At 48.6% G+C, this 16,790-nt stretch overlaps 1 protein-coding gene across 4 annotated transcripts in view; it reads right to left on the minus strand.

Annotated features, from left to right (window-relative positions):
- Positions 1-5,101: 5,101 nt before the first annotated feature.
- The window catches only part of FANCE (FA complementation group E), a 202,486-nt gene continuing 190,797 nt past the window's right edge, over positions 5,102-16,790 (minus strand). For all 4 annotated transcript variants that reach the window (XM_085651094.1, XM_085651084.1, XM_085651086.1 and 1 more), the window contains 3 exons: positions 16,507-16,573; positions 6,179-6,304; positions 5,102-5,670 (listed from right to left, as the gene is read on the minus strand). In XM_085651094.1, coding sequence (XP_085507220.1) covers positions 5,566-5,670; positions 6,179-6,304; positions 16,507-16,573 — 298 coding nt within the window. In that variant the 3' untranslated portion in view covers positions 5,102-5,565. The remainder of the gene's footprint in view (positions 5,671-6,178; positions 6,305-16,506; positions 16,574-16,790) is intronic.

Consider the following 16,790-nt stretch of genomic DNA (forward strand, 5'->3'; position numbering starts at 1 on the left):
AGAGCGGGTGTTGTCAGTCTTGCATCTGCCCTTGTTATTGTTGCCTCTGTAACCTCCCCTCTGATAACCTCTGATGAAGGTGGACTGGGTGGGAGCCTTGTAAGAGGTGGAGGGGTTGTCTGATGAGTAGCCTCTGGAGTTGCCTTTGCAGGAGGAGCGACGAAAAGTACGTCTGGGAGCTTGCAATTGCAAGGCTCCCATTGACTTGGCTGTGTCCGTGTCCTTTTTCATTTTCTCCAGGGATGAGTCTACATTAGAGCCAAAGAGGTGCTCTTGGTTGAATGGTTGGTTCAGGATTGAGCTTTGTACCTCAGGCTTAAAGCCTGAAATGCGTAGCCAAGCGTGCCTACGCAAAAGGACACTTGTATTTACAGCTCTGGAGGCGGTATCTGCCACATCGAGAGCGCAATGAATGGAGGTATTGGTAATTAGTTTACCCTTCTGTATACCTACCCTTGTTTTTGTATTTGTCCGGGAGGTGTTGCAATAGGGACTCTAACTCATCATAGTGTGCTCTATCGTATCTGGCTAGCAGGGCCTGAGTGTTGGCGATACGCCATATGTTAGCTGCTTGTGAGGCTGTTCTCTTGCCGGAGGCGTTCAAGAGTTTAGACTCTTTGTCGGGTCGGGCTGCGTCACCTGATGTCTGAGAGTTAGCCCTCTTTCTGGCATTGGATACCACCATGAAGTCTAATGGAACAGGGCCCTTAATGTAAGCTGGGTCTGTAGTGGCAGCTTTCTATTTTTTCTCTATGCGAGGGTTGATGACTCGAGCCCTAACAGGATCTTTAAATACATCAGGAGCATGCTTAATAACTCCTTTGAGCATGGGTAAAGTAGATGTGGACCTTTGGGTGTCGTCGAAAGTGTCCAACAAGAAATCCTCCTCCACGGGGTCTGTGTGTAGGTCGACCCCGTGGTACTGGGCAGCTCGGTGTACGAGCTGATTGAAGCCCATGGTGTCCTCTGGTGGGGAAGACCTAGAGGGGTAGATGTCATCTTGCGGGAGAGTAGGGACATCAGGTGTATTATAGTCATCCCAGGGGTCAAGGGAATCAGGTAGACTGGGATCCCCTAGTGGCACATCGTCCGCACCCCCCCCTGTGTCATCAGAGGTGTCATCATAGTCTACTGGTGTAAGAGATGGTGTAGAAGAACGAGGTTGTGGGGGAGGGGGAGGAGGAGGTGGAGGAGGTGGTGGAGGAGGAGGTGGAGAAGGGACTCTAAGAGGGGATGTAGCAATGTCCCTCTTCTAAGGTGGTGGAGCAGGTGTAGGCTTGTCCAGTGGTCTTTTCCTGGAACTTAGTGTCAATTAACCAGTTTTAGGGTCTTTAACAAGAGTTTTTTGTGGAGGGTCTGGTTGAAAAAGCTCTTCTGATGAAGGTTGGTTTTTCGGCGCCGACTGTTTAGTTTCCGGGGGCTTTTTCGGAACCGGATCCGTTTTGTTTTGCAATCCCTGTCTGCTTTTTCGGTTCCGATGATTTTTTCGGGTCCGAAGAGTGTGAGTCCGAACTCTTGGGTAGTGGCCTCTTGGTCGGTGCCGGCGAGTCGGTGCTCGTTGTTTTCGGTGTCGAGGGCTTTGAGGTGGAAGCAGTGGTCGACATGGAGGAGGAGGGCAGTTTCTTTTTCGGTGCCGAAGATTGAGTTTCGGCACCGGTGGCAGGCTGACTCGAGCCTGAGTCGCCTGAAGGCTTGGTAGGCTTCTTTGCCGGGCCCGAGGGCGAGGCGTGGGAAGCGGTGTGTCGGTGTGCACCTGGGCCCGAAGGTGAAGGCGTGACCGAAGCCTTTTTTGCATGGAGGGGGTCGGGGTCGACATCTTTACTTACGACCCTCTGCGCCGGAGTGAGTTCTTCGACGTTGGAATCATCGGCTTCGGAGGCGCAGACGAGGCTTTCTTCGACCCGCTCCCGCTCTGGTACATCGACGCTCTCTTGTCGTCAGGGATGGAGGTCGACAAGCGAGCCATGGTCCTCCGAGCTCGCCGATCCCGAATGGTCTTTTTGGAGAGGAAAGAGGCACAAGCTGGACAGTCTCTGGCATCGTGCTCCGGTGACAAGCAGAGGTTACACACCTCATGCAGATCGGTGTGGGGAAACTTTGACCCACATTGAGGACACTTCTTGAATGGCATCCTTTCCATGAGCCAGATGCTAAGGCCCAGGTTGGCCCGAAGGCCTTCGTCGACGACCGGAATTGAAGACTTCGAGTTGGAGAGATGCGCGACGATTAGGGTTCGCGATCAAGACAATACCGTAGAAAGGGTGAAGGATTGTGCGTCGAAATGGAATCTGTAACGGTTCCGAACTGGAGCGCGAGAAACACATCCGAGCCTGATGGCGGAAAAAAACAATCTGAGGATGGAGCCGATGCCCAAGCGCACTATGATCCAAAGGAGGAGTCACCTATCTCGTGACTTCCAAAGACTTTCCAGGACAAAACAAGTGCAATCATCCGGACCCAACACCAGATGGCGATCTATGCTAAGTGTGTGATCTGCAGCTCATATGCCTCGAACATACGTTTTGGGAAATAATACTTATCAATCTCAAATTAAAAGTGTGGACTGAACATCATGCTCTTTTCTTCCACTACTTTTTTCTAGGCTTACCTAGCAATAAAGAAAAGATCAACTGAGCATCTGTTAAAATTCCCAATAAAAACTCTGAATACACAGTGACCTTTTTCCGGTCCAAATAATGTGCTTTTCACTGCAATGTATGGCAAGTTTTTGTGCTGTGTGTTGGCAAGCTCTTGGTAGTCTAGCTTTCAAAACAGCCAGTAGAGTTCGAACCTATGACAGCAGTTGGACTCACCTGGATGGAAATGACTTAAACAACAAGGGGACAATCAGAAATGAAGTGGAGATAGAAATATCTGTCTACCAACTGTCTTCTGTATGGTGACCATTTCAAAATCAGCCATAACATGAAAAGAATGTATTAACAAAATATTAACACTGAAGTTATTCCACTCAAATTTTACAAAACAGGTATTCTATTCTACCAATACAACCCCGTTCACATCTGTGCCTCACCACCCAACAGCAGCATTGTCTCAATCATTTAGTGATTGTGCCACCTCCCCCGCCACCAACAACGAAAATAATAAAGAATCAGATGTAAGACACATAATTCGCTACCTGAAGTTGAATTTCACTTTTCTCATTCTAATGAGTTAAGATGCGGAAAAGGAATTTGCTAATGTTGTCTGGTAATATTTGTTTGCCACAATGAGAGAATGAACTTCGGAAACGTTTTTGTTAGTGGAATCAAAGGATGAATGGAAAAAGGCCCTGTGAAACAAAAAAAGGTTATATCCAGGGCTATCACAAAGGAAACCTACCAGAATGCCTTCTCTCACCAATATTTAACCTGTTGTTAGCACCTCTATCAATAGGACAAGTAATGTCATCTCGGGTGTTAAAATTGGTTAAAACAAAGGAAAAATCCAGCGGGCTTACGTCAAGTAGATTACAATTCAAATTGCGGTTTGGTCCAAATGGTGCGAGGTATCTGAATAAATCCAGTTACTTAATTATGCGCGTTCCTGTTGCGCAATTTGAATTGTAATCTACTTGCCATGAGCTGATGGCTGTCATGATATACGTCTTACATTTACACAAGACACGTCTTGATTTATTCCCTTTTGAGGTCATACCGGTTTTTGATTTACTGACCCCTTTTACTCAAGCAGTCCATGGATGGGACTGGGTTGCATCTTTCGTTCGATACCTCTGTCATAAGAGCCTACGGGCCCACATTCGCAACAAGATTCCACTGCTAAAACGGTTGGATATAAGGTGGCTCCCTCTGTCCTGAAGAAGACCCCGGTTTAAGGACTCAATGCACCTGATTATTTGATGGGGTCAAAACGTCGGCTGCTATTTCAATGCCTGTACTGATTATGTCATACAACTGTGATAACAGTAATTGTGTTAATGTATCTAAGTAACTGATTTTATATGTAAATGCTTTGTGGCCTCATTGGCTATCAGACAGGTCTTCTTTTATAAGACACTTTGAATATTGTATATACACTCCCATTTCTCACATTTCCAAAACCCCTCAACAATGAGCACTTCCTTTGAGCACTTTCCCACCTGGAGCACCTATGCTTATATTTGTTTATGATGCTTGGCTAATAATGCAATGATAAGAAGTGAAGTGACCTTTTGAAATTGTTTTTCTTTCAATTAATGAGATGGGTGATGTGATATCTGTTCATTAGGCTCTCTACTGGGACCGCCTGTTTTTCTGTACTGTTGTCCCTTCTCAGCATCAGACTTCCTATAATCATTATGCACTAAGAGGATCTCTTGTGGCTAACCCTTCTTCTCTGGGTTAAACTACAAAATGGTCATGAATCCACTTTAGATCTTATACCCTTCTATCAAATTTGCAGGAACGCCTATCCCTAACCCTTCACCTCTAATTAATCTACTGCAAGACTTTGCGGCTGAGCATTGTCTCTGATAGAACCTCATTAACCACTGTCTTACTCTATTCCAATCAATAAGACCCAGGATACAGGACAGGGGTTTTCTGATCTGTGTTTAATTCCAACAGCAAAGAAAATTACCAACATGCAATGGCCTTGCAGATCTTTCTCATAGTCGGGGAAAGAATGTTGGTATATGGACAACACATTATTTTTCTCTAGGTCCATGAGGTTGCGGCAGTTGAATGTGAGCACATCACTTTGATGTATTCCATCCTGGTGATTCAAGTGTAACTTGGCTGCTATCACTCTAGGAGACCTAAGCTCAAGCACAACTGCCAGCCAATATGTATGGCTTTGAAAATGTTCATATCCTAGGAGAAACCAAGAGTCGTTGCAGTGCTTCCTGTTGACAAGTCCTTGAGGTTTGGGAGGCGAAAATCAGCCCTGGGGCAAATTAATTTGCAAAGAGATGGGATTGACCACAATCAGAGTCATGTAAGGGCCAGCGTTTTAAACAGAGAATGGTCTACTTTGGTGTTCCAAGGGTTATGTATGCTGGCACGGTGAATATCCTCTCAGTTAATCAAGTGCCATTATGTCTTTGGTTGAAAATAGGGATACAAAAGTTGGTTACTGACTAATGCAATGCAAACAAATACAGTTTTTCTACAAGGCTTGCAATAGATGTTTATTTGTGAATGCACTACCAATTTTCCAGGAGTAATATTGCATTCACCAGAGTAATCCGCTCCACACTGCTTCACCAGTTTTGTAGGATACAATCACATAGCCCTACTGCGTAGATTTCAATTTGCTTATTGCACGTTTGCCTAACTTCCCACAGTAGGGTAACAAAGATCTTACTTTGGAAGAAGCGGCACTAGCCAGGTGGATAGTCTTGGAAAGAATGCCGGTTAGAATTCTGAGGAGGCAAACAATAAATTTGGCTCAAAAGATAAATTGCCCCCAAAGGTAGCTCAAGTGTGGTTTCCTAATCCATGGCAGTACCTGAAATCTGCTAGAAGTCCACTCTGCAACATTGTGCCTTGATGTTTTGTCTTCGGTCAGTGTATAAACAAGTAAAGTCTGGGGAGACGTAGGAAGGTTCAGGCAAAAGACATCATTTCAGGAAGCAAGCAGCCGCTTCAGAGCAGCTTGGAGAGATTTTTTCAAGAATGTTTCATTCAGGGCCAGAGCACTGTACAGTGGCTTATGGTGAGACAGCAGGATCTGTAAGAATCACAACAAGGTTAGTCAAGACAATATAGTTTGAATCACAGGCACTGCCTGAGGCCACTGACAGGTCTGGGTCATTATGTTCAAGCTTCTTCTGCTATGCCCAGGCAAAAATTGAAATTAATATCCTGGAACCAAAACAACATCCACCATTCTGCAAACAAACCAGATTACGTTGATTGTACATGGAAAAACACCAACACTACAACCACCTACATGCTATGACTACATATTGCCACTGTACAGCAATCACAAGAGCCATCACTGCCCTTCAACAGCCTTTGCCTTATTATTTTCCACTGTGTCACAATCTGTAAAGATACTGCCATGTGACACCCATCATAGCCACTACGGTGCCACAAACACAAAACATGCCACTGTCCAAGAACAGCTGCCACTACATTCTCTCAGAACAGTCTGTCATGCACGATTTTAGGTACACACTTGCACATTGAGTTGTCTGCCTCCTGTGGGTTTCCATTGCCTACAAGACAGTACTCACATTATTCTGGTATTTGGTCAACAAGTTCAGCATCAGTTTGGCAAATTTCATGGATCTGATAAACTTTGGTGACCACTGGCTCAAATTCTGGATCAACAGATCAAATGTACCAGATGGCAGCTCCACCTAAAAAGAGACCGATAAAGAGTAAACAATCAATGAGACACACAGGTGTAGAGAGAGGGGCTCCTGTGACATACAGCTTTTAATCTGATGCTCTGGGGAATAACTGCAGAGGTTGTTCCAGGGACAGCCAGTTGAAGGAAGGACAATTGCTAATTGTTTAACAACCTGGAAAGCAGTAAGAGACAGACTGTGAAAACATGGGCATTAGAAAAAGGAACTGACCCTGGAAACACCACAAAATAATGTGCTGAAAAAAAGATTGCTATATGACAGAAGCTTATAAAGCATACCAAAAAGTAAAGTAAAGGGCCATCATTGAATTAGTCTACATTGAAATGTTTTTACTCCACTGTTAGAATCTGGGTTCTCTGGTTGGCACAGGTAGGTACTTGTGACAAGCAGGGAACCTTTCCTCTAGTCAGGGTAAGGGGTTACACTACTAAAACAACCCCTTGCTCACCCTCTAGGTAGCTTGGCGCAAGCAGACAAGGCTTATCTCAGAGCGTTATAGGTTAAGCATTTGTGAACACATACAGTAACCAAGTGACAACACTACAAATGGACACCACACAGGTAGTTATATTAAAAATAAGGAATCTTTATATAGGATTATCACAAGACCATTAAACGATTAAAAATACACAATACGGTTGCTTAGTTGGTAGAAGATTTCTTAGTTTCTCTTAAGTTCTTAAATGCGACACTTTAAGTCAATGTACCTTAGATGCGACACGCAGGGCAACGAAAGTGTTGCAGCGATGCAGATGCGTTGAAGTTCTTGGTGCAAAAGAAATAAAGACGGAATCTTTCAGATGCGTTACGCTTCTCCGATGTTGCGAGAAGGCTCGACTCGATGCGTCAGCTACAGCGGCGTCACCCTTGACTAGGTGCGACGACAGCGGCCTTGGCAGCGGCACTCTCCTCCGACGTTGCGAGACGCTTCCGCTCGATGCGATGCTGCAGCGGCGACACCCCTTCTGCGAGATGCGACGACAGCGGCTCCGACCGCGGCACGCTTCTCTGTGGATGCGAGGCGCTTTTCTGGATGCGGTGCAATGCGACAACTACGATGGCGACACGCTTCCTCCTCGATGCGAGACTCTCCTCTCGATGCGGTGCAATGCGACAGCTACGATGGCTGCGATGGCGACACGCTTCTTCGGCGTTGCGAGACACTTCCGGAATGATCCGAGACGCTTCCGCTCGATGCGATGCTGCAGCGGCGACACTCTCTGCGAGACGCGACGGCAACAGCTCTGACGGCGGCACGCTTCTCTTCCTGGCGTCGCGCTTCCAGCTCCTTGCGACACGCAGTCCCTCAGAAGGCCCAACAACAGCAGCAGGCACTTCCAAAAGACTTTGGGGAGCTGGGGATGAAGTCCAATGGTCCTGGGACTTCGTTCAGGGGGCAAGCTCAGTTCAAGCCCTTGGAGATCTTTAAGCACAAGTTGAAATAAAAGTCTTTGTAGTCTTTTCTCCTCTCCTTCAGCAGCAAGGCAACCACTGCAGGCCAATCCCCCAGGTCAGGGACAGTTACTCCTCCTACAGCTTTCCCAGTTCCTTCTCTTCTGGCAGAGGTTCTTCTTGTTTCAGCAGGATCTGATCTCATTTCTTGGGAGCAGGGTCCCAATACTTATACCCCTAATTCCTTTGTTCCTCTGGGGTTGAGGGGCCTTTGCCCAGTCCAAACCAGTTCTTGAGCACTCTGTTGACATGACTCTGTCTTTCTATTCAGGGTGCAGGGCAGAGACATCAGCCGCTCCGCAGGAGGTGGAGCCAGCATTGTGGTAGCAGAGCACAACCCTATTCAGAGCCCAGGTCTACTCCTCCCACCCATCTGACTGCCAATCTTCCTATTCACCACCAGGCTGCCTAGCCCTGCCCCTCTGGGTTTCCCCAGCCCTTTCACTCACACAACCAGACAGGCAGATACACATCACAGCAGAGGCGGGCTGAAATGGTCAAGCAAGCAACTACCAACTTTCTAAAAGTGGTATTTGCAAACACAGAATATTAAAATAAACTTTACTAAAAGATGTATTTTATTATTCTGAGTTCAGGCATACTAAACTCGAATTTCTACCATGTTCCCTGGGTCTGTTAGGATCATAGGATGTAACAATTCTAACAGCCCATTCACGCCTTACAATTGTGAAAAACGAAAATGGCTGTAATTCACTATTAGGACAGGCCACACACATCAGGGCTTGTCCTAGCTTATGCTTACAATGCACCCTGCCCTTGGGCCTACCATTGGGGTGACTAATATGAAGTAAAGGGAAGGTTTAGGGACTGGGAAGTGGGTGCACTTGCCCAGTCAGCATGACAGTACCAGACTGCACGCAGGTTCTGCAATGGCAGACCCTAGATACATTTTACCAGGCCGCTTCTGTGGGTGGCACAACCAGTGCTGCAAGCCCACTAGCAGCATTTGAATTTACAAGCCCTGGGCACTCCTGGTGCACTTTACTGGGGTCTGACAGTAAACCAAATAAACCAATCATGGAATCCAACCAACATATACATTTTAAATAGGGAGCACTTGCACTGTATCACTGGTTGGCAGTGGCACAGTGCTCTGAGCGGCCAACACCATAAAAACACATGAGGCACAGCGACAAAAAGTGGAAGGGAGACTCATGCCAAGGTGCCAGGTCTAACACGTGTCCCCTCCAGCTGAAAAGTGGGGAGAACTACCCTAGCCCAGGGAGTTCCTCATCACTAAGGCGGAAAAATCTGGACAGACCGTCAGCATTGGCGTGATCTGTACCAGGGCGATGTTCCACCGTGAAATCCATACCCTGTAGGGAAATGGACCACCTCAACAGCTTTGGATTCTCACCCCTCATATGCATCAACCATCTGGGGGGCCTGTGATCTGTCTGAACCCGGAAGTGAGACCCAAACAGGTAGGGTCTTAGCTTCTTCAGCGCCCAGACCACAGAAAATGCCTCACGCTCAATAGCACTCCATCTCTGTTCCTGTGGTAGTAACCTCCTGCTAATAAAGACTACAGGTTGATCTAGGCCCTCTTCATTAATCTGTGAAAGAACAGCCCCCACACCATGCTCTGAAGCGTCTGTCTGAACGATAAACTCTTTGGAGAAGTTGGGAGCCAAAAGCACGGGCGCCGTGCACATAGCAGCTTTCAGGGCCTCAAAAGATTTCTGACAGGTGTCAGTCCAGATCACCTTCCTGGGCTGCTTCCTTGAAGTCAGCGCTGTCAAGGGGGCAACAATGTTGCCATACCCCTTGACAAACCTCCTGTAGTACCCGGTGAGACCTAGGAAGGCTCTCACCTCTGTCTGGGTTTTGGGCGACTCCCAATTCAGGATGGTTTCTATCTTGGGTTGAAGAGGTGCCACCTGGCCACTCCCAACTTGGTGCCCCAAGTACACCACTGAACCCTGGCCGATCTGGCACTTACTCGCCTTGATCGCGGGGCCTGCCCTCCGCAGCGCCATCTACACTTCCCAGAGGTGGCGCAGGTGTTCCTCCCACGTGGAGCTAAACACTGCAATGTCATCCAGGTAGGCTGCACTGAACCAATCCAGCCCAACCAACACCTGGTTGACCAACCTCTGGAAGGTGGCAGGGGCATTCTTTATCCCAAAGGGCATAACCCGGAACTGGTAATGCCCATCAGGGTTGGAAAATGCTGACCTCTCTTTGGCCCCATCGGTCAAGGCGATCTGCCAATACCCAGACGTTAGGTCAAACGTGCTGAGGTAGTGGGCAGCCCCTAGCCGATCTATAAGCTCATCAGCTCTGGGGATGGGGTGTGCGTCAGTCCTAGTGACCGAATTGAGCCCTCTGTAGTCCACACAGAACCGGAGTTCGGGTGTGGCTCCCGGCGCTGCAGCCTTTGGGACCAAGACCACTGGGCTGGCCCAAGGACTGCTTGAAGACTCAATTACCCCAAGGGCAAACATCTTGGAGACCTCCTCCTTGATGCAGGCCCTTACCCGGTCAGTCACCCTGTAGGCCTTGTGCCTCACAGGTGTACTATCCCCAGTGTCCACATCATGGACGCACCAATCAGTGATACCGGGAACCAGGGAAAACAGATCAGAAAATTGTCCCAGCAGCTGGCGACAATCATTCTGTTGCTCAGGGGTCAGGGCGGAAGAGAGGATGACACCATCCACTGACCCATCTTGCTCCTTGACTGACAGGAGGTCAGGAAGAGGCTCGGTCTCCTCCTCCATCCCAGCATCTGTCGCTAAGAGCATGCCCACTTGGGACCTCTCCAAGTGGGGCTTGAGGCGGTTGACATGTAGGACCCTTAAGGGGTTCCTAGGAGACTTCAGGTCCACCAAGTAGGTAACCGGACTCTTGCGCTCCGCCACCTCAAACGGACCGGTCTACTTATCCTGGAGCGCACAGGGCTCCACGGGGGCCAAGACCCATACCTTCTGTCCAGGCTGAAGCTCTACCAGAGTGGCATTCTGGTCGTACCACCGCTTCATCTCCTCCTGGCTGGCTTCCAGGTTTGCCTCAGCAAGTTCCCTGAAACGCCTAGTCTGGTTTCTGAAGGACAGCATGTAACTATATACATTCTGGGGAGGTTTCTTGGGAGATTGCTCCCAGCCTTCCTTGACCAGACTTAGAGGTCCTCTCACTGGGTGTCCGTACAGCAGCTCAAAGGGACTGAACCCTAGAGACTTCTGTGTCACCTCTCTGTAAGCAAAGAGCAGGCATGGTAAGAGGACGTCCCACTTACGCCTCATGGGTTCCTCAAGACCCATTATCATGCCTTTTAGGGTTTGGTTGAATCTCTCACCCAACCCATTTCCTTGGGGGTGGTAAGGTGTGGTGAACTTGTAGGTTACCCCACACTCTTGCCAAAGGGACTTCATATATTTAGATATGAAGTTGGTACCTCGGTCAGACACCACCTCTAGAGGGAATCCCACTCGGGAGAAAATTCCCATCAGCGCACGTCCCACCACGGGGGCCATCACTGTCCTCAGAGGGATGGCTTCCGGGTACCGGGTGGCATGGTCCACCAGGACCAAGATGAACCTATTGCCCATCGCTGTCCTGGGGTCCAGTGGCCCTACAATGTCAATCCCCACTTGCTGGAATGGGGTACCGACCACAGGGAATGGTTGGAGTGGAGCCTTCTGCTTCCTTCCACTCTTCCTACTTGCCTGGCAAGTTTGGCATGTTCTGCAGTGAGTATCTGAACTCCTGTGCATTTGGCGCCAAAAGAAGTGGGTGACAAGCCTTTCAAAGGTCTTGTCCTGCCCCAAATGTCCTGCTAATGGCACATCGTGAGCCAGCCCCAGTAGGAAGGCTCTGAAGCGCTGGGGTACCACCAGCACACGGGCTGACCCAGGCTCAGCAACCTTAGGCTCAGAATACAGGAGGTCGTTCTCCCAGTAAATGAAGTGTGTTCCAGACTGATCACCGTTGGCCTGGTCTGCAGCCTGCTGCCGCATACCCACAAGAGAAGGGCATTCTTTCTGCTCCCTGCAGAATTCTTCCCTGGAGGGTCCTCCTCCTTGCTGCCAATGGGTCAGCTCAGGCAGGTCCCCCAGTTCAGCTATCTGTTCCCCTGTAGGTTCCAGGGCATCCCCCTCAAGGTCTGCTCCCTCCTGGACCGTGGGAACTTCAGGGGCCGGTTTCCCGCGCCCCCTGCTCCTTCTCTTTAAGGCCGGTCCCTGGGCCTCCCTGTCAGGTTCCAGGAACTCTCGAGTACCTCTACTGGCTGCCATGGACCGTGTGGTGACACACGCCCAATCCGGCATACCCAACATCTCCAGGTGAGCACTCCGCTCCACCTTAGCCCAAGGTGAGCTCTCCAAGTCGTTCCCTAACAGACAGTCTACAGGCATGGCGGGCCTCACAGCTACCTGAAGAGTACCAGAGACCCCCCCGCCCAACCCCCCCCCCCCTCCACTGAAAGGGAACCTGAGCCACTGGGCAGTGACTCTCGGTGTTGTCGGCGGCAACAACCGGATAGAATGCTCCTGGGACAACCTGCTCCTGAGACACCAGGTGGCGCTTGACAGCCTTCACACTGGCTCCTGTGTCTCTGAGAGCTTCAACCCTATGGCCATTTATGGTCACCCACTGCCTGTACTTCGTAGTGTTCTCAGGCAGCTGGGTTTGGGGGACCACTTCACGGTCTCCTAATGAGACCAGGGACATCTCTGTGGGACCCCACCCACCTTGGACATCCATCTCCTCCCCAGGGCTACACTAGTCACCTGCCGGGATGGAGCACCAGTGGGTGCTGGTTTACCAAATAATGGACACTTCACATCAGAGGCAATATGCCCCATGTTACCACACTTGTAACATCTGATGGGCCCCTTCTGAACAGGTGTACCTGTCGGGGCCCCGGTTGGCTTCTGTGGTGGGGGAGGCTGAGAACGTTTCCCTTGGTTCCCTTGGGGATTACTTTGGGGCCTCTTCTGGAACTCCCTCTGTTTACCCTTGTCCCCCCCACTCTTCTGCTGGGGACCCTGCCCACCTATGGCGGAATCTCCCACTTGACCCTTATGGACCCTGGTACTGACCCAGCGGTCCGCCTCCTCATCAAGCTTCCTAGGGTTAGTCAGCCTACTATCAATCAGGTGTTGGCGTAGCTCAGGAAAACAATTACTGGACAAGTGCTCCCATGCCATTAAATCAAGAAGCCCTTGAAAATCATTCACTTTGCTACCCTTCACCCAACCATCCAGTGCAAACTTTAAATCTCTTGCAGAAGGACTTCAGCTGCTTGGCAGTGTAACTATCCAATTTCTCTTCCTCCCATTTTAATTCAGTATTCACAGAGACTATGGATGCTGCTTTCTCCACCATGGTAAAGCTTGGCAGTGCCAAAAAAAGACAGTCCAAAAGAAATCTACCAACAAGTATTGGTTGCGTTTAAGGTCTGCACTCACTAAGTAGTGTTCACCAATCACTGTACATGAGTCACAAATGCAAATACAGAATCCTCACCGCTGACCACCAATGTTAGAATCCAGGTTCTCTGGTTGGCACAGGTAGGTACTTGTGACAAGCAGGGAACCTTTCCTCTAGTCAGGGTAAGGGGTTACACTACTAAAACAACCCCTTGCTCACCCTCTAGGTAGCTTGGCGCGAGTAGACAAGGCTTATAGGTTAAGCATTTGTGAACACATACAGTAACCAAGTGACAACACTACAAATGGACACCACACAGGTAGTTATATTAAAAATAAGGAATCTTTATATAAGATTATCACAAGACCATTAAACGATTAAAAATATACAATACGGTTGCTTAGTTGGTAGAAGATTGCTTAGTTTCTCTTAAGTTCTTAAATGCAACACTTTAAGTCAATGTACCTTAGATGCGACACGCAGGGCAACGAAAGTGTTGCAGCGATGCAGATGCGTTGAAGTTCTTGGTGCAAAAGAAATAAAGACGGGATCTTTCAGATGCGTTACGCTTCTCCGATGTTGCGAGAAGGCTCGACTCGATGCGTCAGCTACAGCGGCGTCACCCTTGACGAGATGCGACGACAGTGGTCTTGGCAGCGGCACTCTCCTCCGACGTTGCGAGACGCTTCCGCTCGATGTGATGCTGCAGCGGCGTCACCCCTTCTGCGAGATGCGACGACAGCGGCTCCGACCGCGGCACGCTTTTCCGTGGATGCGAGGCGCTTTTCTAGATGCGGTGCAATGCGACAACTACGATGGCTGCGATGGCGACACGCTTCCTCCTCGATGCGAGACTCCTCTCGATGCGGTGCAATGCGACAGCTACGATGGCTGCGATGGCGACACGCTTCTTCGGCGTTGCGAGACACTTCCAGAATGATGCGAGACGCTTCCGCTCGATGCGATGCTGCAGCGGCGACACTCTCTGCGAGATGCGACGGCAACAGCTCCGACGGCGGCACGCTTCTCTTCCTGGCGTCGCGCTTCCAGCTCCTTGCGACACGCAGTCCCTCAGAAGGCCCAACAACAGCAGCAGGCACTTCCAAAAGACTTTGGGGAGCTGGGGATGAAGTCCAATGGTCCTGGGACTTCGTTCAGGGGGCAAGCTCAGTTCAAGCCCTTGGAGATCTTTAAGCACAAGTTGAAATAAAAGTCTTTGTAGTCTTTTCTCCTCTCCTTCAGCAGCAAGGCAACCACTGCAGGCCAATCCCCCAGGTCAGGGACAGTTACTCCTCCTACAGCTTTCCCAGTTCCTTCTCTTCTGGCAGAGGTTCTTTTTGTTTCAGCAGGATCTGATCTCATTTCTTGGGAGCAGGGTCCCAATACTTATACCCCTAATTCCTTTGGTCCTCTGGGGTTGAGGGGCCTTTGCCCAGTCCAAACCAGTTCTTGAGCACTCTGTTGACATGACTCTGTCTTTCTATTCAGGGTGCAGGGCAGAGACACAGCCGCTCCGCAGGAGGTGGAGCCAGCATTGTGGTAGCAGAGCACAACCCTATTCAGAGCCCAGGTCTACTCCTCCCACCCATCTGACTGCCAATCTTCCTATTCACCACCAGGCTGCCTAGCCCTGCCCCTCTGGGTTTCCCCAGCCCTTTCACTCACACAACCAGACAGGCAGATACACATCACAGCAGAGGCGGGCTGAAATGGTCAAGCAAGCAAATACCAACTTTCTAAAAGTGGTATTTGCAAACACAGAATATTAAAATAAACTTTACTAAAAGATGTATTTTATTATTCTGAGTTCAGGCATACTAAACTCGAATTTCTACCATGTTCCCTGGGTCTGTTAGGATCATAGGATGTAACAATTCTAACAGCCCATTCTGGCCTATGGAGAACAGGTAGCCTTACAATAGTGAAAAACGAAAATGGCTGTAATTCACTATTAGGACAGGCCACACACATCAGGGCTTGTCCTACCTTATGCTTACAATGCACCCTGCCCTTGGGCCTACCATAGGGGTGACTAATATGAAGTAAAGGTAAGGTTTAGGGACTGGGAAGTGGGTGCACTTGCCCAGTCAGCATGACAGTACCAGACTGCACGCAGGTTCTGCAATGGCAGACCCTAGATACATTTTACCAGGCCGCTTCTGTGGGTGGCACAACCAGTGCTGCAAGCCCACTAGCAGCATTTGAATTTACAAGCCCTGGGCACTCCTGGTGCACTTTACTGGGGTCTGACAGTAAACCAAATAAACCAATCATGGAATCCAACCAACAAATACATTTTAAATAGGGAGCACTTGCACTGTGACACTGGTTGGCAGTGGCACAGTGCTCTGAGCGGCCAACACCATAAAAACACATGAGGCACAGCGACAAAAAGTGGAAGTGAGACTCACGCCAAGGTGCCAGGTCTAATATCCACCTTGTGTAAGTTGCCTCCTGGGAGCAAATCTCACATTGATAAGCTTTTTGCATTTAAATATCACTCTAGGAGCGAGAAGCTACCAATTTCCCTTGATTCAGCTTGTGAAGATTGGTCTCGCTCAAATTAATGGACCGGTCTTTTTTCTTGAGCCTCCAGACAGACAAGGTTCTGAACTTCTGTTTCATGGAGTGGTTTCTCCTCCTGAGTTTACTACTAACTTAGGATACATCCCTGTGCTTTAAGAAAGGAAATTAACGCTCTCACTCTGTTTTTACTCCTGAGATCCTGCTTCAGAGGTTGAAACACTCCACCATTGCTTGTGATCTTAGATATGTGATTAATCAAGTGGAGGGAGAAGAGGCTGCGATCGATTCAGCTTCCTTGCAGCAATATTCAATATCAATAGGGAATGGATCACTTGACCTGAGTAACCAGGGCTTGCAACTTTGTAATTAAAAACCCTCATTCACGTTTATAGGTCAAGGGGCGGTATATCTTGGTTCTCCACCAAATTAAAAACGTGACAGCATCATCATTGGGCTTCTTTTTGAGTATGCTTACCTCCGTCCGGAGGGAAACCACTGGTTATTGCAGTAGTGATCAGAAAAAAGTGAGTGCTCAAATGAAGTGAGTTTAAGAAAAAGCTTGTATGTCCTAGACAATATTTTAATTAGTCCGGAATCAAGAAAAGGTAAAAACAGTGTAGTGCGTATAAAGACGAGTTTCAGTTAGTATTTTTTTTTTAACCTTTAACATTTTCTTTCCAAAGAACTTGCATAATCTAATGACAAATAAGATGTAAATACTGTTGTGAAATCCCCCCCAAAACTTTGTAACTGGTCAACTGGAATTTCTCATATCTCCTTCTGGCTAATAATGGATTGTGAGAACATCTTTCACTTACCCCTCTTTCCAGCAGCGAATGAAGCACTGCAATGACATCTTCAGACCATGGTGTCTCGAAAATCTCACTGTAGAAAAGAAAATTGATTCCTTGTAAGAGCCACACAAGAAAAAACAGATGAGAACTGCTGAAACTACCCCAGAAGACGCATAGCTGGCTGATCAGGTCTACCTTGGGAACTGGGTCCTTGTGCATCATATTTACTAAGGAAAGATTTTCAGGTGGGTGAGATAATCCAATCTACAATTATCCTAGGTCACACCCATTCATTTTTATGGTGTCAC

Source organism: Triturus cristatus, chromosome 1_1 (genome assembly GCF_964204655.1).
Source record: "Triturus cristatus chromosome 1_1, aTriCri1.1, whole genome shotgun sequence".
In the NCBI taxonomy this organism is placed as follows: domain Eukaryota; kingdom Metazoa; phylum Chordata; class Amphibia; order Caudata; family Salamandridae; genus Triturus; species Triturus cristatus.